This window comes from Paramormyrops kingsleyae, chromosome 6 (genome assembly GCF_048594095.1).
Source record: "Paramormyrops kingsleyae isolate MSU_618 chromosome 6, PKINGS_0.4, whole genome shotgun sequence".
Lineage (NCBI taxonomy): Eukaryota > Metazoa > Chordata > Actinopteri > Osteoglossiformes > Mormyridae > Paramormyrops > Paramormyrops kingsleyae.
In genome coordinates this window covers 6,593,129-6,620,523 of record NC_132802.1, presented here as the reverse complement: position 1 = coordinate 6,620,523, position 27,395 = coordinate 6,593,129, and the positions used below count along the sequence as shown (strand labels likewise).

Sequence of the window (27,395 nt, the reverse complement as noted above, 5' to 3'; positions counted from 1 at the left end):
CATGTTCACCGCCGTCTCCCCAGCAGCCGCTGTGGGGTCAGGCTGCCCCCAGATGTGCCGGCCGTTCGGCAGAGCAGCCCTGAGGAGGACCCACACTTCCTCGGGAGTTGGGGGGCACCTCGCTCTCGGGTTAGTCCTTCCTAGGTGTCCCGTCTCTCCACTCATGCATTTTTGATTACATTAACTTCAAAGGGCCGGCAAAAACTCATTAGTGGCAAAAATGGCGACGAAGGCCGCAGGGATGGAGCCAAGGGTGCAGCGAGAGCACAGTGACTGATGGAAAATACACCAGAACACAGAGATAAATAAAACAAAAGAACAGGCTGCCTTCAATAGGATACATTAATATATATATACAGATATCCCATAATGCACCTGCTACTGCACCCATTCCCCTGACTGCTTTTCCCAGTCTTGGTTGTACTAGTGCTACAAAAAACACCATAAATACAACAACAATAATAGTAACAATAAGAGTAATATGCCCAGCAACGGACTGGCATCTCATTGGTGGTGTACGCTGGCTTGGGATTGGTACCAGGCCCCCTGCAACCCTGTCCACGATAAGAGCTTAGAAGATATACAATAATAATAATAATAGTTATCATTATTATAAACCAGCATCATCACATTATGTATTTCCATATGTTTAATATGTTTGGGTGATGACCAATAGTAGAGACTTCCTGCGCTTTTCTCCAAATTGCCAGAGGTGTTCTGTCGCTCTCAGGAATTCCTCTGTATTATTTTTAGATTTGGTTCCCGGTTCAGTTCGGCCCTCGGCGTGTAGCTCATTAGTGCAGCGATCGGTGGGTTTCCCAAGTTCCCGCGTGGAACACGGGGTCCGTCAGTCGCGGTCCAGGCTTGAACTCTTCTGGCCCCTCAGCTTCCTCTTCAGCGGTTCCCCCTGCCTAGGAAGGTCATCGCATTACTGACCGGCCAAATGACATCAGCATGCGCGATAGCGACTGGTGCGTGACCCCCACGGCTTCTATTAAGCTATCAATAATAAGATTATTCAGAACCTCAGCCAGTTACTTTGGATTCAGCCGTGGCCTTGATTCAATTACAGGCCGGGCTTTTCTTCAGAACCCAGATCCGTTTCCAATTGAAGGGGTCACGCTTTGTGTTTTTCATTGTCTTGACAACATTTTAGAAGCGGGGACCTTCATAATTATAACTGGGGGGGGAGGGGGGGGGGGGGGTCACAAGTGGTTTTGCTTCAGTACTACAATTGTGTGCATTTCTTATAAATTCGATTTAGCATCACGTTAGCGTCGAGTGTTAGGGAGGCTTTGATGTATCAGCTAAGCTTTGATGGGCTTTTCCTTGGGTGGGGGTCTTTATCTCCTTCGCGTTTGCTTTCTTAGAGACACTCTTAATTATCTATTTAATTGAATAATCAGGAAGGGGCAGAGCCTCTAAATGAATATTTCTTGTCTTTAATTCTGATCCTGTTGGATGTAACGATCTCAGTTAACGTAGTGGGTCGGCAGTAGGTGCTGTACAGTGCAGGACATCCCTACAATGTGAAGTGTCCCACCCCAGTCCAAACCATTCAACCTCGTGTTGACCTTTGACCTATTCCTAGTTCCACCGTAATTGTCACAGCTGGGAATAGAAAGGAAAGCATAGCGGGGAAGCACAAGGAAAACACTGGGACATGTTTGCAGTTGGGATGCCTGCGGTCCGGACACCGGAAACGGCTCCTGCTCACTCAGAGGCTCTCATGAAGGTGGGATCTTCCGGACTCTTCTGCGGCTTGTCAACTCCAACAGCTGTGAGACCTGAGAGACAGCTATCACCCTGCTCACCAGTTTAATTTTGGAACCACCCCCTTCCCCCCCCCCCCCCACTCCTTTTTGTGGAATCTTCAGGCTGGTCCATGTGCATCTGACCCATGATGAACTTTCAAGGAGTGCAGAAGCGTTTGTTGTTCTTGTGACAGATAACATCGGGCTGACTCTGAGAGCAGACGTGGTTGTGCAGTCTTTCACACAGTCTTCATATTGCTGAACTTTCCGATGTTCAACATGGCATTTCTTTTACTTTCCTCTTCCGATACTTTGGCAGTGCCGGGGAGAGCGCGGTCACGGGTCTCTCTTACTTCTCAGAACTGTGACTGTCATCATGATGCACTTAATAAAATACACGGAAGGGGAAGCCGTCAAAAAGCATTTTCTTTTCGATTTAACGGCCCCTATGATTGGCTTGTTTCACTGGTTTATTTTGAATATCGGTTATCAACCATGGTAATAAAGTATTAATGGGTTTGGTCCTCTTCAAGATAAGGGACACCGGCCAGATTTCCCCGTCTTAAAAAATGCATTTCATTTATAACCAAATATAAATGCGAAATGTGACTCAGAGAGAGCTGAGTTATTCTTTCTGTAAGTTTAAGTTTCTGATTTGTTTGGAGATGAAAAATGACCATTCTGGGGTGAACAGAGTCACTGTTCTTAAAAATGACATCTTAGACACGGCTGAAATGCAGCCACACACGCATGAGGAACCCCCTCCCCCGCCACTGGGGGCGGCAGTGAGCCAAGCTGGCCGTACAGTAGGGAGAATCCTCTACCCCAAATTGTAACTGCTCTGGGCTCCTTATTGTGACCACAGGACCCTTTTCTAAAGCCAGATGTTTGTGTGTTGGGGGGTCTGGTGGGGCGATGGGGGGGGGGTTGGTGGTGGTGGTGGTTGTAGAGGCTATCCCCTTGTCCCCTCAGGCCTGCTCAGGTCTGGCTGGGGGTGGGTGCTAGAATCAGGAATCAAAACCTGTAAATAGGAGCAGGGGATTGTGGGATTGGGAGTCACAGTCCAGGCAAAACATGAGGGGGCTAAAGCCACTAAGGGGCCTTAAGGCAGCCCCCTCTCCCCGCCCCCCCACCTCAGGTTCCTCACTGAACTCTCACCCAAATGAAAACCCAGGCCCCCACCCATCCTCGCCCCCCCCCACCCATCCTCGCCCCCCCCCCCCCCCTCCCAGAGTGCTCCTTTTTCTCATGCCCCGTTTTCCAGGGAGATGCGTATTTCTGTGGTTTTCGTTGGCGTGGCACCGGGGGGTCATGCCTCTCTGACACACCCCTGCCAAATTGCTTTGTCTGTCATGCTTTTCTTGTGCAGAAACGGAGCCGGCAGGTACCGCCTGGGAATGCCGATCCGTGCCGAGATCTCTCCGGCAGAGAGTAGCACCATAATAGGAAGATGACGGCATTCCTGGGAAGTCCTGGCATTTTGATGAGTATAGCAGTACCAGGAAAAAAGGCATGGAACCAACAAGCACTCGGTGCTGGGTCGGCGTGTAACCTCACGTGACGTACATGTTCTCGAAATCGGCCCAAACAGTCCCGTTTTCCTCCACAGGAACCTGGAAATAGAAATGGCTTAGAAACTGATCCGAGTTGAGAAATCAGACATGCCATAGCAAATTACGGCCATGCCTTTTGAATTATGGGGGTCAACCCTGCAAGCAGTCCGGAGTCGTGCTCCCTAAGTGAGTCGTCGTGCAAAAAAAAAAAAAAATCCAAGTGTTTCTCTGGAACAAATAATATCACCGAGGGCTGAGTCATTCGCTGAGCAAATGAGGGATGATGAGAAGAAGCTCTAGTCATTCCTTTGGCTAAATCCGGGGCACCGTTTACTGAAACTGGCGCGGGCTCCGTGCGCAATAATAACCACATCCTCCAAGCATCTTCAGCAAGGTCTGTTTTTATAGCAGGGGCGGGATGGGGCACGCTCGTTAAGGGAGAGGCTATTTCTGACGGAGCTCGCCGGCGAGGTTCACACACTCAGCAGTGCCACACTGAGTCATAAAGAGTTTTATAAGGTGGCCGGCAGCTTGTGTGGGTCGCGGTCGGCTGGCACGCATTATTAGGAAACGTTTTTGAGCGTAATGCGTCTGTTGATCACTCTCCTTTAATTGTCTGGGAAGATGGTCGGCTCGACAGCCATCTGGGATCCCGGCGCGGGGGGTGAAGCATCACCTGAAGCCCCCCTCCCCTGTTTGTCGAACGGAGTTGGACAAACGGCCCACTTCGGAGGACCGGGTCGAAAATGACACTGATCGTCTTCTGGAAAAGCTCTGTAAAGTTGTAGCTTGTGCTCCCCCCCCCCCCACACACACACACACATGCTTGCCCCCCCCCCCCGCCCCCCATCATTCGCTGTCTGGGCCTTTCTTGGGTGGGTGTGGCAGATGTGAGGTTTACTACAACAGAGGTACGCAGCTAACTAACAGCCTGAGTAACAGAGTGGGGGGGGAGAGAAGGATGGATTGAGGATAGTAAGTGATAGAAAAAAGATAAAGAAAAGGAGAGGCAGAAGTCAGTGGAGGGTTATGAGAGCCGGTGTTTAATGTGATCTCGAGCATTCTGGCTTTTGGGCTTTTCTGCTCTGTGCTGGTGGCTGAAGTCGTGGCAGCCAGAGACATTCAGGTGGGAATAGAGGCGGGAATTTCAATGCACAGCAAAGAGTTTTCCACAGAGCATCTACACTTCTCAAACCGGGCCGGAACCAGTCACCTGGCAATTTCCCCAGTATGCAGTGCCGACGAGAATGATTTCATGTTGAAATGTTTAGCTTTTATTTTTGCTCCTATGTAAATGTGGCGTTATTTAAAAAAAAACAAAAACAAAAACAAAAAAAAAAAATGTACATGTTTTCCCTTGATCGAGGCCCAAAATGTACGGGCATTTGATTAGACAGTTATAGCATAATCATATACATGTGACGGCTATCTTGCTTGCATCTCTTTAACAAATGCTAAAATTAATGACATCCAACAGCTCGCGGAAGTTGGAGATTTATCCTCACGCCCGTGCCATGTGCTTTTTCGCTGCGGCGTTCCGAAACCAACAAAGAACATCAATCATACTCCCCCTGCCAAGATCATAGATTGGAAATAAATATTTATACAACATAATGACTCGTCCTCCTTGTGCAGAAGCTTTAAAGCCACATCGACTGTCCCTGTAATGCCCCACAGGGCCCAGGACCCCTATGCAAAGCCTGGCGGTTTTGCTACATGCGCGGAGTCTGAGATATCCATCTGGGGTTTGTCATGTTAAACATCAGCCCCTGTCTTTTTCTTCTGTAATTATGGGAATATTTATTTTTTCTGTTTCCCGCGGGGGAATACTTTATGTGGGTTGGTTTGGACCGCGCGGAGTAGGAAATGGTCCGTTCCCCGGCTTAAATTTGCAAACTGAATGTAGTTCAGGATCTCCAAAAAAACTGTGAACCGCAATTCCATGATTTAATGTAATCCAAGTGAGGGATATTTATAAATGTGTTTGTTTGTGTGTGTGTGTGTATGTGTGTGTGTGTGAGGAAGAATGAAATTAAAGCATTTAAAGTGGCAGGATTCAGATGCAGTTCACGTGTGATTTAACGCAAATGCGTTTCGGTGCTTAAAATTAACCGTGGTTTAAAAAAGGTGGGCCGGGCTGGGAATACTTGCAAAGTCCAGGTTTTTTCGGAAAGGAGGCTCATGTTTACTTTGGAGAGGAAACCCCCCTGTTTAAACTTGGCCTCTAACCACGGCCCTGTCCCTGCCTTCGAACCCACTGGCTGTCTAGAAGGACAATCTGTCCAAGGTGATTTCAGGCTTGTAGCTGGCCGTCTTCATCTTCGTCTTTGCACCTGAGGAGCGTGAACTCCACGTCTGGGGTGATGCGTCATCCCTCTGCTCCACCGACTCGAAATCACAAAAAAACACACCCGTGCAATCATGCATGTTTGCGCTGCGGCTGCACCCCAAGGCCAACTGTGGCTCCCTTCTGTTTTTCACATTTTTTCCAAGAGGACATGCGTACAATAAGTGACCAATGTCCATACATCTCCTGCTTGCCCCCCCCCCAACACATACCCCCGCTGGCGATCCACAACTTAAATCAGTGGCCATTTCATACACACACACACTGTTGTGTTGAAAGACCCACATCACAATAAACTGAGACTAAATTAAACAAATGACAGCTGAGTCACATGGACCCCCCCGGCCCCACCCCCCCCAGCCTGTAAAAGTGGACTCTCCCTGGCAGCAACACCCGCTACAACTTGGCTCGGCTGCACGCGGTCCGGCCGGATCTCCCCGTACGGTCCGGGCCGGATCATTAGCGCGGGGGCCATCGTTGTGAGGCCGACCTCGGCACCGCGAGCCCTTTTCATCTCCTGCGCTCTGATTGACGCCTTGTTGGTCCTCTGCATTGTCCCGACACGCCATTGGCGCAAAGCCGCGCTTTCCCCCCCCCCACCATCCATCGCCTCCCTTTCCTGTTGCTCAATGCTGATGATAGTGTCTCCTGACCCAGCTGGCATCCGCGTGTCCTGGGCCCTGAATGAACTTGGCACACAGAACTTTCTTCGCCCCCCGATCCTCTCACTCCATTCCTCTTCCTCTCTATTTTCCCTCTTCTCCCACCCCCCCCTTGCCCCTCCACCACTCCCCACTCTCTTCTTTTCCGCCCTTGACACAAATGCAGACGATTCACAGAAAATGAGAGATAATGGCCACTGTCCAGTCGGTCGGGCCGTGCTAATCAGCGAGCATCGTGGGAAAAGCGCAGGATGAGGGAGGGAAAACAGCCCATTGTCTGAAGGAGATTAAAGTCCCGAAAAGCCTGCATTGTCCCTGGAAAGGATAAATCTTCCTGCTGTCACTCAAACCTGAATTAAATTCTCCTTCATTTCTAAAAGGGGCTTATCTCTGCTCAATAGCTTGTTGCGCTACAAGCAGAAGGGAATGTATTTGGTGAACTTTTGTCTCGGACACCTTATAAAAAAATAAATAAGGGATGTGGAAGTAAAGGCAAAGTGTTTGGCCCCCGTCCTGAAAGGGGATGTGCATTTTGGGCCGATTGCTATCATGTTAGCACTAGAAATGCCCCCAAAAGCTGATTGACTGTTGTGACGCTATTGAAGGAGAAGAATATTCCTCCTGCCACCCCCCCGCCTCACCATCCCCCAGCTTTTTCCACATGCCAAGCTGCCCTTGGAAGCTTGGCGGCCCCCTGGCACGGCTTGAAAACCAGCCGAAGCATCATTTTATCTTCCATCCAGCCCCTCCCGACGTGCCAAATCCTGCTCCTTCACACCAGGACTTGGAAGGGTCCCCCTGTACCCAGCGCACTGAAAACAGTCTGATTTAAAAAAGGGAAATATGCATAAAAGAATCTGTGGTACCAGGTGAACAAGCAAAAACCTGATTTTTCAGTCTTTTTGAGAAGTATTGTAATTGGAAGGAGGCAATATTGATAATTTAAGAAGGTTAAGAAAAAAGCCCCCCCCCCCACACACACATAAACACACACCCCTCTTTAGCACCCACGCTTCTCTGTCTCAAACAAGATTTTCCGCTTGCTGTTTGGGCTCTCACCACTGTTGTTGTTTACACCGCCTTTAATGCTCCGCTGTTGCAGCACATCCCCCCCCCCCCCCCCCCCAAACCCCCCATCTCCTCGAACTCTGCCCCCCCGCCGACGCGCTTGGCTCTCTAACACACAGGCTTACACCTGCTTACAGGATTAAATTAATTAGCACGAAACAGAGACGGGGGGAAAGTGCACAATTAGCACAATGAAGCTACGAGCCCATTGTTCCCAGACCTTGGCTGTTCTGCTGTAGGCTGGGTGCAGGATTGTTGTGTGTGTGTGTGTTTTTTTTTATTCCCAGGAGGAAGTAAAGAGGCAATGTGGGACAAAAACCCTGACAGATTTGTTTGGGTGTGAATTCAGTGGGAAAAGAAAGCTGACAGAGTCATAGTGCTCTTGGTTGATGGGGAGACGGATCTTGCTAATGCTAAGCGCTAAGGCTAAACGCTAATATGTGGTGCCGGGCTGGTTATTTAGGACCATGTTTATCAATGTCCGGTGAGGACATCAGACTCTGGGTTCCTGTTATGAACACTGTTAGCACAGACTAGGCTTTGAGTATCAAAATCAATCGGCCTGACCAGAAACACTGACAATTAATTAGCAAATTAGCCTTTAGCTAACCGGGCTGTGAGCTGTTCCTCTGCGCAGCCAGTGAGGTTTGTCTCGTCTGTGTGATGTCTGGTTGTTTCAGAGGTGAAGACGATTTCCAATGAGTGGAGGGGCGGAAATGCTAAGCCTGCCAGTGCAGAAGTTTGCTGGGGTTTCACTAGTCTCCCTGTTAGCCACTGCGGACGACATCGACCTTATGGCTGTAGACAATGTTTGTGTTAAGGCCCCTCTGTCCAGACTTTGATTTCCACCCAGCCCATCAAGGCAGCTGAATTCTTATACAGCGCCCTCCCCTGCTCCCCCCCCCCCCCCCAAGAGTGAATTGGGGCTGCTTTGTTGGAGAGGGAGATCAAATAGATCAGTGCAGAGGATTGACAACAGGGCCACTTGACCTGTCACCCTCCTAGGATAACCTTCCCGTCTGGACAGGGGTTGTTTGCACGTCCAGGGATAGGGGGAGATCAGTTCTGTGGACGGCATCCATCAGCAAGAGGAGTGGGAGTGAAGCTTGACAGACCACGGGTTGCTTCTGTGGCCCCCGCTTGCGGACATGATATCTTCCACCTGCCCGTGACTTTGTTCCCTCCCTGTGTGGGGCGCCATGGGGGAATTCCAAAGCCCCTGAATGGGGAGTCCAATGAGTGGTTAGGAGAGAGCAGAACTACAGAGAATCCCCGGTTTGTGCCATCGGTTAGCCGATGATGGTGCGCCAGGTCAGTCTGGTGGGAGGGCAGAAGCATGGGTGGAAGGCGAGACTGGCCCAGGAAATCCCTCTTGTATGACGGCGATTAGTTGGGACCCAGAGACGATCGTCCCAAGCAGGGATTCCTGGCTCTGCTCCCTGCCGAATTCCTTCTCGCCCAGCTGATCGCATTCCCAGCCGGCGAGCTGATTTGATCCTTACCAGTGTCCCCCTGGTGTGTGGCTCCTTCAGCTCGCACAACTATTCCAGCCTAATCCGTGGCTCATGGGATCCCTTTGCCCACTTGTTCTCGTGGTCTCGGTGAAACCTTGGTAAGACTTCAGAAGGACCTCTGGCGGTAGTCTGTTAGCCACTCGTTATCCGAAGGGGGCGGGGGGGGACTATGGCATTGTCCCTCGTTTGCTTTCCCCCCATATACACCAACGCACACATCCGCACTCTCCTGTGTGATAGCATGCAGCTGTGAGACTCCCTCTCCAAGTGAGACCTGTTTTGGCCCAGCCGCTGCCCGCACAGACGGCGGATTGAGTGGATCTCTTTCCGTTTCAGACAGTTTGATGGCTCGATTTGCCCGTGCGCAGCGAGCAAAAAATGTGGATTAAATTTACATGATCAAACTCAGTACTTTATATGAAACACTTATTTAACATCACTGTCATCAAATAATCGGGGCGCATTTAACTTTTTATTTTAAAAACCTGCTGCATATCGAGGTTATATCTGTGGTAGGGGAGTAGGGGGCGGCTTGGTGACACATTTTGTGGAGGTGAAGAGCAAGTAAAAAACCTCCAACGAAGTTTCCTGTTAGGAGCCATGTGTCCCGCTCTGCACACGCATCCCTCCTGGTCCGAGACGGACAGATGTGGTCAAGACGGTGGAAGCTTAACTTGCCAGGAATGGTTTTCCTCTTTTCAGAAAAAGTGAAAGAATTTGAGTAACAGGACTAGTCACAGAGCCTTGATCCCATCAGGTATTCACACCATTGTCAGCCGATATAACGGTCGTCTGTCAGGCCCGCGGTCAGAGGCCTAATCTGCTCTTTCTTTGCACTCTGAAAGGGGCCCAGCGCCACGTCAGGGCGACACGCCGGCCGCCTATTCACCCTCCCCGCGGAACGCAATCATCGGACAACCCTGCAATAACTCACTCCCCGACCGACCCCCTTTGAAAAACAAAACAAAGGTGGCCGCCTCAATGCCGTTAGCCCGGCGAGATAAATCACGCTCTCAAAATTAACTTCCATTGAAAAACAGCGGAGAAGAAAAGGCATCAGCGACCGGGCGGAGCGCTCTGAGGAGCAGCGGCTCGGGGCTTGATAAATGTCAGGGCGGATAATTTGAGGGGCCGTGATTAAGATCTTATCGAGGTAGGAAGTTAATGGAAAAGACTTAATAAAAAATCGGCACGGGGTTCTTCCATGCATCCGCACATGTGGCCGGCTCCATTCTGGACTCCTCTCTCTCGCCCCCACCCCCCCCAACACCCCAAGATCTTACCCCATCAAAGGAGTGACATGCACTGGAGTTGGCAATGGGGGGAGGTGGGTGGATGTACTACTCAGTTCACAGTGGGGGGAAAGACAATGTGCCACTCTTGGATTTGACATAACCACCAGAGAACGATTTAGGCTGGCCAGGTGATCCCAGGCCCCTCTCCCTCCTTCCTTATCGCGCTAATTGAAGACAAGCTCTTTCATGGACCTCACAATGGATCAGACAAGAAAAGCGTTTCCACGCGAATGACTACGCGGGCTGAGCCGGGTGGGGGGGGGCAAATTCCGCCGCCATTGATTCCGAAGTCCCCTCACCCCCGAACCGTTCATAAGCCCATTATAAATCCAGTTTCATTTTCATACTTCATATTAGGACGGCTTTTTCTTCCCACCTTATGTAATTTTCCACTGCAGCACAGGAAGTTAATACGTTTTTTTTTTTGTTTTGCCATCAATTAATCCCGCCCACGCCTCCCTGACAGACCGGCTTCTCTGTCAGGCTACGTCACCCTTCTCAGCCATCTCAGGTGTCTTCTTTGGGGCAGAGAGGCAGCCGGTCAGTGGACGCATGAGATATTTCCTCACCTGTTGTGAGAACGCGGGGCTGAGAGAGAGGCACCTTTTCAGCGCCAGCCTTCTGCTCCTGGTGCTTTCGCAATCAGTTGTGCCGCCATCGCCACGGGTTGGCAGAAATGCACTTCCTCCCCAACCCCCTCCTTCCCCTGTTTTTGCGCCGTCAGCAGCTATTGTAATCGTGTGAACCCACTAGCGCCCCCTGTTGGAAGGCAGCACTACCACGAAGGTGTAATTCAAAACACGTCAGTTGATATCACCAGTGACCTTTTTTCTTATGGGCCATGACTTGCTTGTTTGCCCAGGTGAGCCTGGAAACCGAGTCCTGAAATGTTTGGTCGCACTTTCAGTGGGAAAGGGGGGGGGGGTGGTGGTGGTTGAGGAGGGTGTTTCTAGGTTAACCATGCTGACTGGCAAAGTCGAGTTATTCCAGTGCGATTCAGCAGCCTTTAAAAGATCACAAGAAGACATCAAAAGCGGAATTGTTTTTTCTGCACATTCTACGCTCTCGCCCACGGAGGTGACGGTCGCCCCTGCCTTTTGTGTCCGGATGGCATGTCCCAAATCCTCCTGGTAATCTGCTGTAGGTTGGCGTTGCTGGTGGGGGCTGGAGACTGGCAGGCACTGCAAATACGAGGCCTGCTAAGCAAACATGGGAGGACAGGAGAGGAAGACAAATTATGGGATGGGCGTGGGTGGGTGGGTGGGGGGGGGGGGGGGGGGAGCTAGAAAACACGCCCCGGCTTTAGGGTGGGGCAAGGAGTAAGTTGTCTCTGTGCAGAAATATGCCAAGGTACGCAGGTTGGGGATGGATCACACACCCTGAGTATCTCTCCTTCCACCATTCTCCATCGTCGTAAATACTACACGTTGTTCACGATGATCGAGTCCTCGAGCCGGTGAGATTTACGATTAGTATAAAGGGCCGGTTATGGTGGATTCCGGAAGCTTCTGGAGAGCTTGTGGCGGGTGTCTTCAGGCTTGGTACCAAGAGGCCCTCTTGCGCCGGCACTGCACGGCCGCGCCGATGGGCCCCCGCTCCCCGAGTCCTTGACAGGAGAGAATTAATTGGGCACTCTCGGCTCATTTGTCTTTATTGGGATGCTAATTGGGAAAGAAGCAGGTGTTAATAGAGAGGGGGCCGGCGCTCAGGACGGGACACGCGGCGGAGCGGTGTGACAGGGCCCCGCCGGCGAGCCTAACCGCATTTAATTAGACCCCGGCTGAAATGAAACCTCAAATTATTTTTCTCTCCCCCCCCCCCCACCATAGGTGAAGTGAATAAAAGGAGGCAGAGTGGTGGGGGGGGGGGGAGCAATCTCATTCCGTGCCCGATTTCACACCATACCCAGGCCGGCAAGAATGCCAGTGCTAGTGTCCTCGATAAGATTCCTTGACCAGGGGCGGGGCCACAGGGGCAGTGGCCCCTGCCTGAACATCGATTGGCCGCTCTCCCCTGTCATTCACCGATTCGTATCATATCATTGGCTAAATGATAAGGTTGACCCCTCTTTATGAGTCATGGCCCCTGCTAAACCCCACCCACTGGGCCCGACCCATGGAGGACATGACACAGCAAGAACTCATCCTGCTGCGTGTCGGTTATCGGTGCCACAAACATCACTGCTGACCCGTTTCAGTTAGTTTCTCTTTGAGTAGCTTGATATGGTGCCCGGCTGCTGGGAGCCAGTTAGCTCCGTGTCCGTGTGGCAGGTAGCGCGAGGAGATGGTTTCTGCAGGGCCGTGATGCGGCGGTCGGGAGCTGAGAGGGGCCCCCCTACCCCGGGCGGCTGAGTGCACCCCCGGCCGTGTCAGCAAGTTTTAATGGAGGACAGATTTAGTCAATTACGAACCGCCGGTGTCTGCACTTACAGCAGCTGCTGACGCACTCGGCGGGTGGGGAAGAGTCAGCGGGAACGTCGGCTCAGCGGAAAACATCAGGCCCCTCCCCTTTCTCACCTGTGGTGTTGGGAGTTTTCCCCCCCATCAGAATCCCTGCATCCCTGGCCAGCCGTGGGTCTTGCCTTGGGACGGGCAGCGTGTTTGGCGTGAACGCGCTCGCCACCCCCTCTCACACTGTGGGGGGGGGGGGGACTAGGGGCAGGGGGTGTAACCAGGGCCTCTCATCAAGCATTTGCAGCTACTTTCACTTTCTGTTTCATGGCTTCCCAGCAAACACTGCGCGGACGTCCCCCGAATCCATTGCACAGAATGCGAATGACAAACATGCTCCCCCAGGAAAACGGGGCTGGGGGGGGCAGCTTTCCCTTTCCCTTCATGAACACAAGAATGGTCTGTTGTCCTCACCTGTGAGAAGGACTCGTTAGATTACAGCAGAGATACTTTCTAACTGCTGCCATGATCCCTGTTTGTTTGATCTGACAGAGGCTTTTGTGTGACCCGACCAAGTGTGTGTTTTACTGGGCCTCCCAAACTGCTGTGTGTATCTTTCTGTGTGTCCGTGTCTCTGTATGTGTGTGTGTGTGTGTGTGACCGCGTGACTCCCTGTCTGTGTGTGTGTGTGTGTGAGAACAGGCTGCCCTTCTCGGACCTCTGACACGGTGCCTGGCCCCCCAGCTGCGTGAGCTCGTGGCCCCCGACCCACAGTGCCCGGGCAGCCCGTGTCTCGCTGGATTGGGTCGGGAGGCGGGATTGCTGCAGGCGCTGCAGCTCTGGGCTGCAGTGATTAGGGAGCGGCCGGCTCTAATGGCTGCCATGTGTCTGTGGGGGGGGGGTGGGTGCTAGAGAGGCTATTTCGCACCCCACCCCGATAGGACCGCGCTTCCTAAAACACTCCAGCGTGACGCTTGCGTGCCTCCTGTGCTCCATTTGCTGTTAGGGAGCAAACGGGAGTCACTGCAACTGCGGATGGAAATGCGACGCTGCTACTGCAAAGCTTTTACTGCGACCAAGGGTGTAGGAGGACTTTAATTTCAAAGGTCTATTCCAAATTAAATATGGGGGTAGTTCCCCAATCCCTACACCCCTGACTGTGACATTATTATTATTGTGAAGCTTTTACCTCAGACCTTAAGGCTCGTGCTTCCAGTAGCCAAGTCCAAACAGGAACGATGAAACAATACACAGGACTTGCCAGCGTTCATTCGTAATCTTTTGCTTTTCCCCCCTGCCCAGTTATCTTGAAGCAATATTCTGTTTAAAGACAAGATCACATCAGACAAGAAAAATACCCAAGAGAAAAAGTGTAGGAGGGGTAAAAGACGTAAAACACACAGCGGAGCTCAGCCACGATAATCGTTTGTCCGAGAATAGAGGCAACGGTGGTTCGTTCCCCCCCCCCCCCCAAAACAATGTTTCGTTTGAAACGAGAGCGTAATGGAGTGGATTGTAACCTCAGTGACGGGCATATTCCTCCATTTAACATTCCACCGCAGAGAAAGTCTCCTTCCGCTGGGACCTGAGCATTTTGTCAGGCGAGACCCTCTTATCTGACTATTAGTTTAGGGGGTCAAAGAGACTAAACACAACTCGAGACTGTGGAAAAACAAAAGGCTCGTTTTGCAGGCCTAAAAAAAATCTGAAGAACGGCAGTGGGGCGGAGAAGGGACACCGCGGATATTGAAGAGCCCCGTTCAGGTTTAGAGGCAGGCAGTGGTGGGGGTTCCGATAGCTTGGCCGAGGATGGCCCACGGACCGTGGCCCACTTCTTTCATCATCTCTTTTTGTTTTTTGTAGTGGGAAACCGCTGGGCTGGAATCCAGGGCAGGGTAACGACAATCGGGCAGTTGGTCGGACGACCCCTTAATTTCGAACCGCTCCAAATTTGGAACTGGGGCCTTTCAGCTGAGTTAGTTAAGCTGATCCTGTCGGCGGTGCTGAAAGAGTCAGTGTGAGGTAACACTGGAGTGGCAGCACTGCCCCAGAGTCAGAGCACTAATGCTTTCCAGTACCTTCCGCCGCATTCCTGCCACATGTTTAATGGCTCCGGAGGGCCCCGCCGCCAGTGAGGTAATTGCGCTTGCTGGTTTTGGCTGATAATTCATTTGTGGAGTGATAATAGACTGCCGATACCCTAATGCTTAAGTGCAATTAGGGAGGGCCAGGGTGCTTGGACGGCTTCGATAGTCAGTCGATAGCTGAACCCCCCCAGCCCCAACACACAGGGACACACGCACTATGTCCAACACCTGAGCTTCTTCAGAAGATGAGAAGAGGAGAGGGAGGTGTGAACTGCGGGCTGGTGAAGAACGAGACCTTCGCTTACACAAGGCCTGTCCAAACAAGGATGCTCCGTAAAAAGAAGCCTCGCGGCGTATTTATTGGTCATAGATGTTTCTTCATGACTGCATAAACTTCTCCCGAGGTGACCCCGGTTACAGAACGCCCCGTTCTCCCTCCCCCTCCCCGGCTGCCCGGCTGCCCCCGGCGAGTCGTGTGCCGAGCGGGAGTGAAAATCAATCGCGTCGATGAGCAGGGAGCAGGCCGGGAACCTGATGCCGGCGAGGCCGCTCATTAAGACGCTAACGCCATGTCGTTTTCCCCCATTAAGCCTCTCAGCTTTTGTTTTTGGGAGCGGCTGATCCGCTGGGGCTTCTTAGAACAATTAACAGGCTGCTTAATTAGCGAATGGGCTGGAATTGGAGAAGCCTGGGGGGGGGGGGGGGGGAGTCTGATTACACATCGATGGCATTGCGGTGGGCACCGCCGTGCTTTCCCCTGATCAGCGTCGTCACGCTCCCTGGGTCCCCCCCAAGCCCCCCTCCTGCCCCCCCCCAACATGGCGCTCACATGCCATCACCCATAATGAAGCTCCTCGTTAACATTGTTAATAGCGAGCCGTCTTGGCCTTTCCACCGGCGCCATGATGAACGGAGGGGTCGGGGGTGGGGGGGGGGATGGGGGGGCAGTGTGATCAGCCTATTTTACCGTATCTTGTCAGTATGCTGCCAGGGCTGCGTAACTCATAAAAATAAACCGAATGCCTTTTATTTAGCATCTATGAATCAGAGTCAGAGGCAGCCAGACCCAGCGATGAGGCAAGAGGAACAGAATGTCTCTGCTCCCTGCAGCTCTGGCTTTATATCGCCGTTTATAACGTAAAATGTATGCGGTTATGGCCTCGGACATAGGTGAGTGACTGGCCACCCAGCGGGGGGGGGGGGGGTGGGGGGGCGGTGAAGTGGGGGCTGCATTTGGCGCAGGATGTGTGCAGGGACTGAGAGCATTTTCCATAAAAACGGGACGGCAAGGGCCATCGAGGGAGAGAGTCGTGTCCATACGCCCGCCTGGGTGACCTCGTCCCCAAGGGCCATCGAGGGAGAGAGTCGTGTCCATACACCTGCCTCAGTGAACCACTGAACTTTTCCCGTCACATTGGAAATAACATCTCCGCGGTTCCCAGCATGCAGCGGTCACAGGCGTGAAGGTTGGGATCAATACTGAAGGTCATTTAGCTAAAAGGCAAATGGCTTGACGCGTACGAAATGTCAGCTGTGAAATATGTCTGCTCCGTTCGCCCCGCGCGGTGCCCGGCCCTTTGGTCATACGCCTTGACTAAGGTGGACGGACCATTTAATCTCCCGGAAACGTCTAGACTTTGGGTACCGGTGCTGGGGGCAGCCTGCCTCAGAAGCGTAGATGCTGGCTGTGGATCAGGTGGGTTTCGGGTGGGGGGAGGGGTGTACAACTGCTGGGGGCATCAAACTGTCGCAAGGAGGGAAGGAAGGAAGGCTCTAGACCATGGGAAGAAGGAGGGGACCACAGGTCTGCGGAGGGAGAAAGGACAAAGCTGAGAAGGTAGGGAGGAAGAGTCCGCACGAGTGGGGAATGACAGAGGAGGAAGACTCTACAGGTCAGATGAGGAGGAAGGGAGGAAGAGTCCGCACCAGTAGGGAGTGACAAAGGAGGAAGACTCCCTGCGTCCCTGGAGGGCAGCGATTGGCCTGCAGCAGCTGCATGGCTGGTATTTACCGGCTCTTGTCTGAGGCCCTCGCCTGCTGTTCCTAATCAGCCCTCTTTTGTGCTGTCCCACCCGTCACCGGCGCCTAGGCCTTCCGAGCCACAGTCTCGCTGTCCCACATGGGTCTTTGCACCTCACCAGAGAGGGAGGCTGAGAGAGAGAGAGAGAGAGAGCACTGAGAAGGATGTGGCGCTGAAGGCCTCACTTAGAGCCCTTGACACACTGTCGCATGGGGGGGCGGGGGGGGGGCTGCGCTTTCTCTTCGATAGGTGCCCTCCGAGGTCAAAGGTCGGGGTCAAACGCTCTGTCACGCAGAACCTCAGCTTCCCCCCAATCGGCAGACTAAGATAAATGTGTCAGCGCTAAAAAGCGGGGGGTGGCCAGAGAGGGGTTTGCAGTACTGGATGGGGGGGGGGGGGGAGGGGGGGGGTTGTGCTGCCAAACGTCAACGCCTGAAAACATAATGATGGAGATTAGCGAGCTTGGGGTTCACCATTTCCCCTGAGCTGAGTTAACATAACCGCCCCCCCCCCCCACGCTTCCCAAAACAAATTGTATCCCTCATGGGCTGCTTTTTATATAGACACCCTTCTGTCTGCCTCACTCATACTGGAAATAAGTCTTCCTCGCGGACACCCGGTCTGGCCGAGGCGATTACGCACGCGTGTGCAGACCCAGCCTGCCGCTTGGCGGGCTACCGGATCGCGGAACACTGCGATATTGTTCTCACTCCCGAGAAAGAGAGCTCTGCTGCGCTCAGGGAAAATAATGATGTGGTCATGTGTGGTCTCTGATAAATCCTGACCCCACACGGCAGCTGGCTTAAGCCTCTGGATTTATTGCTAGACTGCGCTTGATCGCTTGTTTTAATATATACCGTAATTTACAATCAGCCCTTTTTTTGGTGATAAGATTACAGTTCCCTTCTGGTGAGGACTTGCCTTAATGTGGGGATCTATTTATTGGATGGATCTGTCAAAACAAATTCCTGTTCCGTCAAGGAGGGATTGCAGTAGCCAAATGCGCACGTGCATCTTCTGAGATGGGGGGGGGGGAGTTTGGTTGTAAGCTTTTACTTGAAGTGTGGGCATTGAACCTCCTCACTCATGCCCTCATAACCGGAAGGTGGCTGGTTCTAGTCCCCGGAGGAGTCTTGCTCATATCCCCCTGAGCGAGGATCTCAACCCCTCTCAAGTAGGACTTCCAACTGTAGGAGAAGGTGAAGACCATACGTACAAGGTGTAAATGTGTCACTTTGTGTGAAGTCGCCCCCCCCCATATAGATAATCTCCCTTGCAGGTGAAAGTAGAATGCCCTCAGACTTGAGAGGAATGCGACAAGCGCAGGGTTTTAATTGCGAGGGGCGCATTAAAACGCGATCTTTTAAAACAAAGTGGGTGGTGATATTTGAGTTTATAGCTTGATGTATTTGGAGTTCTTGCCGCGATGTTTGTCTTCCTGCCGTGCGTAAGAATGGCACTGTTTGTGCTGGAGCAGGGAGCACAAAGGCAGGAAGTGGCCGGCCGAGAGCTTCCCCGCTATGTGCCTGCTAACCCGGTGATTAATGATTATGGGCTGGTTATCTGAAGGTGTCTGGTTCAAGTCCCAGGAGGGGTTGTACTATCACACCCCTGCGTAACATGCTTTTACTGAAGGTGTCACATCAGCCTGAGGACATAGAGTTTGGATGACGGCAACGTTGCACCCTCTTGTTTGGGAGGGGGGGGGGCAGCCCAGTGGATCACGCAGGTTATGAGTTTGCGTCCTTTCATTTGCATTCCCTCCGTCTGCGGGTTTCCCTTCGTCCTGTGTGTCTGTGGTCTGTGGCCCGGCCCCGTGGCTTTTGCGAGGGGTGGGGGGGGGGGTGGGATGGGGGGTGAATGCAAGCCCGACTTCCTGTAACTTAAACTTCCTGCGTGCTCAAGTAGGGAAATTAGTATGTGCTTGAACATGAAGCAGAGAGTATTGTTAGCATTGTTGAGGCCGGTGTCCTGTGTCTGCGTCCCCTTACAAAGGTAAATAAAGAAAGACAGAGGGTGTAATCTGAGTGCGGCCAAACAAAAAGGCGGTGATGCAATACAGGGCCCTGCCCTCCGGCGCTGGCTGCGTGTAATTATGTGATTAGTGTGGCTTTCGTTACATGTGTCATGCAGATTCTGCTCCCAGGGAGGTGTGCGATGGGGCAGGAGCCTGACCTTTAAACCTGTCTTCGCCCCCCCCCCCCATACCCTGATCCCCCACTGCTGTAATGGTGCGTTCCATTTGCCCTGGGAACTCGGATTCCGAGTTGGATTCCGAGTTTCAAAGCCGGAAGTGACGACATGCGCGCTCCCGTTTCTCGGAGATCCGAGAATGATCTCGGATAACGCAGAGGATCCCGAGTTCAGAATCGAAGATGGCTGCGCCCTTTATCAACAGAAGGGAAAGTTGTAGTTTTATCCTGTTTAAGCACTACTTCTCATTTCTGGCTCATTAAATCGGTCGCACACACTATACCGTCCAACTTATCTGTGGACGTGTTGCTACGGAGTTTTATACGTGAAGCACCGCGCGTAATGTGTTATCAAGTGATATGGCTAACAATGGCTACCAATTCACCGGTCTAGAATTGGATTTCATGATTAGTCGGATTATTTGTCGGATTTAAGGTAGTTCGGGCTAATTGTAAGTGAACGAAGATAAAGACCATTTAAACTGAGGTACCTTAAATCCGACAAGTTGTCCGGCTAAGCAAAAAATCTTGCTTTTTCATATGGGTCGATGGTATTGCTACTTCTTTGGCAAATGGAACGTATCCAACTCGGTTTTTCCGAGTTTTTACCGGATGTGACGTAATCTCGGATTCCGAAAATCGGAATCCGAGGCAAATGGAATGCACGATAAAGTTTATTCACAGTAACAGCCACAGGGGGGCGTGTTGGTCAAGGAACAGGCCACTACAAGGCTCACGAATCCGCGTCTTGTTGCTAGTGTGCTGCTGGAAGAACTTTATTAGTCTTGCTTTAACTACGCTAAATTTGGGCAGGTTTTAGTAATATAATTCACTCAGGATAGAAGCAACTAATAAATGTAATAATGTCACATTTTGGGGAGGTACATGAGGGTGTCGCTTGTCTTATTGGTGGGACAGCTGCTGGGTGTTGATGGCCCATAAAATTTAGCCCAGACTGGCACTTTTAAACCAGCTGTCTGAAGCTGTTTTCCTCTGATGATCTTCTAACCGTCCATCTTGCAAAATCGGGGACATCTGCCTCCTTCAGGGACAGACGTGCACCTACCAGAACACCCAGGATCCCATCCCTACAGCCCTCCCTTCCCCCAGCCATCCCCCCCCCCCCCCATACAGAGGACTCTGACCTAATTAAACTGAGCTGGATAACAGTCAAGTAATAAGCATCACTACTCTGGACTTTCACAAAGCTCAACTTAAACTTAAAGAGATTAGACAACTTTTGCAAGATATTAGCTGTTCAAAAATGAGAAAAATGTCCTTAAGCCCTTCGAAAGAAAGGGGTGAGCAAACAGGCGGCCTTTTGTTCCCCACGATGGGGTCCGACCGTAGAGGGTCAGGGGGATCTGAGCCACTGTGTGCGGGACTCCGAAACAGAGCTGATCCCCGGCCAGTAAACCCAGTCAGCTCTGGGAATTAACCGGCGGATTATGCTCCAGAACCTGCAAGCACAGCGCTTGTAAAAAGACGAGTGATGGGGGGGGTGCCCACCCAGGAGGGCAAATCCAGAGACTGGGGGGGGGGGGTGGCAAATCAGACCAAAGGGCTGTGGAGCAGAGGCATTGATAATAGGAGAGTCAGAGAGTCATTCGGCGTAACCGTGTGGCTGCTGGACGAGGGGCAGCCACTGTCTGCCAGTGTTCCAGCTGCATGCCACTGCGCAGTGGCGTGAGGAGAGGTGACTGCTGGGAAGCCTGGGGGTGGGGGGCAGGGGGGCATGATAAAGGCTCTGCAGCGTGACATTGAGGACCGCTCAGAAATCGGCCCGCATCTTGTGTTTGACCCCCACCCCCCCAGACAAGGCCACGTGAGGGAGTGTCATATGGAACAGATTTAGTCCCAATCCCCGTATCATCCTGTCACAGGAATGCGGTCGCCCCCTCCATCCACCAACCACCCACCCCCCCCCCAAGCTCACCCCACCTCTGCTCACAAAGCTCCGTCATGTGGGGCAGGGGGACAGTCTACCAGGGCTCCAGAACCCCCCCCCCCACCAATGCCCCCACCGTCATGTGGCTGTTTCTGTCAAGCTACAAGCAGCCACCCCCCCCCCACCTTACTGCCTCCCCCCCCACCTTCCTGTCCCCCTCATCCATGCTTCCCCTCGCTGCTGCCCTGTTTCAAGAACTTTCTGGTAGGATCCTTAAAAAACGGGCACATCGTTGTCTCCCAACACAACGCCTTGGCGAGCGTCCTTCTTCCAAAGCGCACCTTCCCCGAGTAGCAGAGTCTCTCTTCTTTCCCTCAGAGGTGAGACGTTTGCCACCCCCCGCCCCACTCGAACCTCCTGACAGTGCTTGACCTCACGGCGCCCTTGCTCCCGGCCGTCATTACCGCTCACTTCCGTTATCTGTGCCACGTTAACGCCAGCATTCTCGCACGTTAGCGGCATCGCGGCACAGATAGCTGTGCCGGTCTCTGCCTGTCCTGCCTGCTGCCAGGGGGACGTGGTTAATCGGTAACTGGGGCTCGCAGCAACTGGACAGGCTTCTCCGACGCACCCGCCTGGGGGGGACGTGAGACTATGTCTGCCTCCGGTGAGTTCTCCCTTTGTTGGCTATAGCCCGTGTTGTCTCCGTTCGCCGTGTGTGCACGTGTGAGACTTTTCGCTCTCTGCGTTTTTCATTCATTCGTGACACGTGTGTGAATGGCGCTGGGCAAGGTGTGTGGGTTCGTGCCGTTTCCCAAGGCTTGCCTTAAACTCGCGGATCACTCCGGGCTGGGTCGTTTCCTGCGGGGCGTGCCCCTGATCCGCACACAGGTGCTGTGTGTTATCGCCCCTTGTCCTCACGTGTCTCGATCGTCTGTGCACCAATAAGACTCACCTGCTTCACTCCAGAGCATTTTCTAGTCTTTGTAGCTCTTGCGAATGTTTCTCAAAAGCATGTTTTTAACGTGTAAACTCTCCACTCGTCTCTGCTCCCACCAACCCACCCTCTATTCCATACGCCGCCTGTCCTGTGTCCCCAGTCCCCATTACACAGATGATATCATTGCCACAGTGACACCCGCTTGCCGGTTTAGCAGTTTGGCCACTGTGTCCCCCCCCCCCCCATTGATTACGCGTTCTCAGCGACCCTTTGGGGAGTCATTCGTATTCCTGAAGGGAGCGTGTCAGAACCCTCTAACGGGGGCCATTTTTCATCCCTCTGTCACTGTTGGTGGGGGTATGAGGTGGGGTTGGTGGCAACTCTTCCCTGCCCCCCCCCCCTCCCTTTGAAAGAAGAATAAAAAACATGAGGTCAGTGGGTGACATGGGGACCCAGGGAGAGCCAGGTTCCCTCCAAACAGCAGGAGGTGTAGTTACCACCGCGGATGAGCAGCACTGCGTAGCATGTCCTCCCATGGAAGGTGACCTCCGAGCTTCCGTCCAATCAGATGCAGCTATTCCATTCCATGTGTGGCCGAGGGGAAGGCAGAACCCGAAAATCAGGAAGTACGGGGCCCTTCGCACACTCCCCCATTACCTTCATCTCTGCCTGCCCTTGTACCTCAATTCCTGTTTAATATCTAGACTGATGAGCCCAATTTGAGGGCATTTTCCACAAGCCGCATGATTAATGGTGCTGTGAGGTGGCATCAGCGTGGCGTCCTCCGCTGGCTCGTCACCGTGGCGACACCCCTTCCTCGGCCGACTGTAATTGATGGCAGAAGCCCACAATTTGCAAATCAAATAGCAGGAAAGCTACACACTGCTCAGACACCTTTGCCTTTCACTTTCATCTCTTTTGTCATTATTTCACTTATTTATAAAGTGTCCCCCCCTCTTCATTTTTTTATGCAAATGTACGCCGGGCTTCGATGGCTCCAAAGCATGATAAATATTTTATCAGGCATAATGGGAATTGTCAAACCCGCCTAATTGTACCACATATTATCAGCAGCGCAGTATCAAAGTCAGACAGCCTTTGATCTCTCTCTCTCCCTCTTTCTCTCTCTCTTTCTCTCTGATCCTTCCATTTCCCCCACTTTCTTGTCCTCTTTCTGTCTTCCTTTCCCTGTCTCCTGTCTCTTCCTAGTCTCATCCCTTTCTCTCTTTTATTTCTCTTTTTCTCTCTTTCCATCTGTCTTTCTTCTTGTCCTCTTTCCATCATCTTCCTTTTTTCATCTCACTTCTGTCTTCTTTCTGTCTTTCTCGCATCCCTCTATCCCTCTACCTGTCCCTTCCTAGTCACTCTTTCTGTCTCTATCTTCCTCTCTCTCTGTCCACGCCTCTTTTTCCCTCTTGCTCTCTCTACTCCTGTCTCTTTCTCTTTATCTCTCTTTTCCTCTCTCCCCTCCTCTGTCTGTCTCTCCCCCTGTCCCCCTGTCACTCCCTGGTTCCCATGCCCATGTGCCATTGAGCACAGTCCCTAAGCTTTTCCATCACAGCAAAAGGACTAAAGTTGTGAACGCCATGAGTCGAGAACCCACAACTGCCTCCCGACCCACAGAAAAACCAAGTGATACTAAAAATGGTGAACATCTACATTTCTGTCGGCCGGTTGGTTAGACAAGTCATGGTCTTGTACTGGCCCAGATGAAGGTGATTGTCAGAAAGCTGTCTGAACTGTTTGAGGCACCTCCACGACGCTCGAGAAAACGTTGGTTGAGTTTTCTCGGCGCTTGGTGGAGCTTGATGCAGGTAGCGGCTGAGTATGACCTTAGAAGGTTTCTGTGGACGCTGCAGGTCGCCGTGTATGAGGTAATGAATTATGATGGGCACTTTTTAAAAGATGGTTCGTTGGTTCTCAAACACTTCTTTTGACTGAGTGACGTATCTGAGGGGTGGAAGGATATTTATTTGCCCAGAGGGTACTTCAGCCAGTGGGTGACACTCCTCCGGATACGTAAGCTGGGCAAATGGAGAATCTTTTTCCATGAAAGAAAACCTGTTTTCATAACTTACAGTTGTCTCATTCCCAACTCATAACCCGAGGAAGACGTGCTCAGAATCACTTTGAGAGTCGCTGACAATGCCGGTGGCATCCAGGTTATTTTGAAAGGTTTTTCTGGACACGTCTGCTCACGTTCCTGGGACGGCGACCTGGGCTTCCCTGCTCCCTCCAAGGGGAAGGAATCAGCACGTTTTCTCCAAAAAGCTTGGACTGAGCTCCATTGTTAGATCACCAAAAAAGGCTATTTTTTAGCACATTTCACGCTTGTTCTTTGTCATTTTTTCCTTGTAGGCCAAAATAACCATGTACTCCCAGTACCTTACAAATGTATTTGGGCATCTCTCACACGGGGGTGCGGGTGGGGGGGGGGGGGGGTGCAGGCAGGGGGGCAGAGGTATTATTGACACAGTGGCTGCTTTAGTGCAGAAATCACCAGCACCATCGAATTCTTCTCTCTCTCTCTCTCTCGTGAAGTAAGGGAGATATCTTGGAAGTATTGCCTCATTTTCTTGTTATAAGATAACGTCTGGACATTTTTGGGAGAGGGTGCAATTGCTAAGTTTAGCGTCGCTGCGTACCCCCCCCCCCCCATCCCAGATAAGGCCGTGTCACATGATACAGGGCTGAGCAGTGGCCGTTTAGTGTCCTGCGTTATGACGGCGACTCCCCTCTGTCTTTTTGCGGCGTTACGATAAGGGTCCTCCGTCGCCGGTGTGTCCCCGCGAGGTCCTGCTGACGAACTCACTGCCCGCCCGTTTCATCTTGCCAGCCCGTTCCATTTTAATGAAGACAAAACAGCCTAATTAGACTTATCAATGGATATCAGCTTTTGAATCAAAGCTGTCACCAAGCACAGATCAGCAGGAAGGCACCCAAGCCCACTGACGAATAGAAAACCAGCTTATTTTTTTCCGTCTAGCCCTTGACGAGAGTGAACCCCCCACCACACTATGCAGAATGACTAAACACCCCCAACAGACGCCCCCAATTTTCTGCATGGAGCCAGTTTTTTTACCCAACTCACACTTCTTAATAGGGACACAAGGTGGCGTGGTGATTAAGGAGCCACAACTTTGTATGATAAATCTCCCAGCAGGGCAATCATGATCATGTGGTGCTGTAAGTTTGGATAAAGTGACTTTTCATTATCATTAACTCTGAAATGTGTGCATGGAGGCTTTAGCAAATTAGCTGCTTGGTAATGAGTAATTAAATAACACGGTTGTCAGAGTAAATGTTTTAGCCTCGCTGGTGCTCCCCATTCGTTTGACTGTTGAAGCTGTTTTAGTTGAATTACTGCACTGTGATCTGAGGAATAACAGTTGGCGTAGGGTAATTTCACTCCTGTAGGACATATTAATCACGATAGGGAAAAATTTACAACAGTCATTTTCATAATTATTATTCTTTCCAGTTAAAGTAAAAGCCGAGAGCTTTTTAACTGCTAAATAGTGTAAAGATGCTGGATCCGCAGACAGTACTGCAGCTGAGGATGACGTGATCGTACATCTCCAGCTGGACTCCGCTGTGACGGCGGGTTTTCCCCGCTCTGGGCCTGTGCTACTTTCCTCCTCCACTGCTTCTCACTGTCTCTCTCCTGAGGGGGGGGGGGGGACGCATTTAGGCACTGCCCCCTCCTGACCCCCGCCCCCAAGAAAAACACACACACACACACCATACCCACCGGTGCCGGATCGTCTCCCTGTAGCAGAACTGTCCTAGTGCTGAATAATAAAGCTGTTACACTGAGGTCCCTGAAGGAGGGTGGGGGGGGGGACTTATTTGGGATGTCACACAGCGAGCGTTGTCACAGATAACAGAGACAAAGCAGGGGGGGCGCGCTCACATTACACAGGCGGCCACCTGAACTGAAGCGAGCCGTTTGTTCCCGGGCCGACCCGACGACCCCCTAATTACCACCCAATTATCTGGAATTCACTGCAATTCTCCTGGTTTAAACAGGAAAATTGCTTTTCGCTCCATCTTCCTCCACCCGCCTGCCTGCCTCAGCCCCACCTCCCCTGGCCTCCCTACCGCCTCCTCACAGCTGTCAGCGGTACTGTGAAACGGCACCGTGCCCCCGCATTAAAGACGCTCTGAGAATCACTGCTCGACTAGCTTATTTTTAAAATTTATACCCATAATTTATGATCTTATTATTCACTGTCAGATGATTTAGGACAGACTTGTTATCCTGGGTAATGTTTTAAATATAGTTTTAGAATCAGATCCTAATGTGACTCCTGTTGAGGAAAAATTACATAATTAAATGAATTCTTAATATAAGATTGAAATCAACAGATTCTGAGCGGTAATAGATAGCGCCGCCCCAGTGGTTCAGCCATGCCACTGCAACCTGCCTTCCGGTCCTAAAGCAGCCCTACGAGGGCCACGTGGTGGGGATATGGCGGGCTAGGTCAGGCCACACGGTGCTGAGAAACAGAGGCGACCCCCCTCCCCGAGCCCGCAGCGCCTCCGGAGGCCCGGGGATGTGAGGCCCTGCCTCGTTCCCAGGATTCTTCAAGCGAGCCCCCATTGTTGGGCAGCCACGCCCCGTGTGGTACGGCGGCACGGTGAGCGAGCCGATTGTGCCCCGGCCCGTTCTCAGCGCCCACTCTGCCGGCAGCACCAGGAAAGCGACCTGCCACATTGTTCCAAATACACTTGTTACCAATTCCCAGACTGGTCCATCTGTTTCCCTGCTTCCTTCCACCACAGCCCCCCCACCCCACCCCCAACCCCCGCCCCGGCCTCACTGCTTCTGCTGAGGGGAAAAACTGGAACCTTCTCAAAAAGATCTTTTATTTTTTAATGTCGTGTTTGCAGCACCATCCAGCCGTCACCGCAATGACACAGAGTGACCAAGGACTGCTAATCTCCTCTTGCTGGCCGGCTCCGCTGTCCCCAAATGCCACTCTCTGTGTGACACCCAGCAAAGGCACTGTCCCTAAATGAAAGTGTGCAGCCGCAGTGCGGAGCAGAGGCGGAATAGGCCACCCATTGTTCCTCACATGGGTCATTCTTGGGTAATTTTGTGTAATTGTGTTGTAACTACATCTTCTTGCGCTCGTACATATCCAGGAATGAGGCCAGCTCAGCCACTTATTAACCCGATTCCTTTTTAGGCGTTTGAGTGAGTTTCAGCTTCAGGATATTAAAGCGTACACCACCACCCACCCCCCCCCCCAGGCGCAGGTTGCATGCTCACATCAGCTGTTGTGCGGCATTCCGGAGGTGCTGAGTGGGGAAAGGGGATTGGTCAGCACCCCCGTTGTGGCTGGCGACGGCTAACGCAAAGTAGCCCTGATCGTAAGTGGATTAGGAGCTTGGCGTCGGAATCTTTATAAATGCACTGATTTTTAAATTCATGTATTTTTTTAAAATCTAATCCAGTCCGATGTTTGATTAGTTTCGTCGACCTGCAGCTTTAAACGCATGGTTTCCACCACAGGTGAAGAAAAGTGAAGTGGCAGTGAGACTGAACCCAAACGGAACGGTCCAACCGGGGCCGGCGGGGGAGAGATTTATTCCGCTGTGCCGCGCGCTCCATCATCCCACTGAGCGGTTGTTGAGAATAAAGTTACATACAGATGGGATCGGAGGCCGGGGAAATCAGTC

At 52.0% G+C, this 27,395-nt stretch overlaps 1 protein-coding gene across 6 annotated transcripts in view; it reads left to right on the top strand.

Annotated features, from left to right (window-relative positions):
• Positions 1-27,395, top strand: part of prdm16 (PR domain containing 16) — a 170,305-nt gene that overhangs the window by 16,578 nt on the left and 126,332 nt on the right. The window contains exon 1 of one of the 6 annotated variants that reach the window (XM_023841551.2): positions 21,009-21,437. The exons of the other annotated variants lie outside the window; for them this stretch is intronic. Within the exon in view, the coding sequence (XP_023697319.2) occupies positions 21,425-21,437 (13 nt within the window). The 5' untranslated portion in view covers positions 21,009-21,424. Of the gene's footprint in view, positions 1-21,008; positions 21,438-27,395 lie in introns of those variants that run through there. 6 annotated transcript variants of the gene reach the window in all.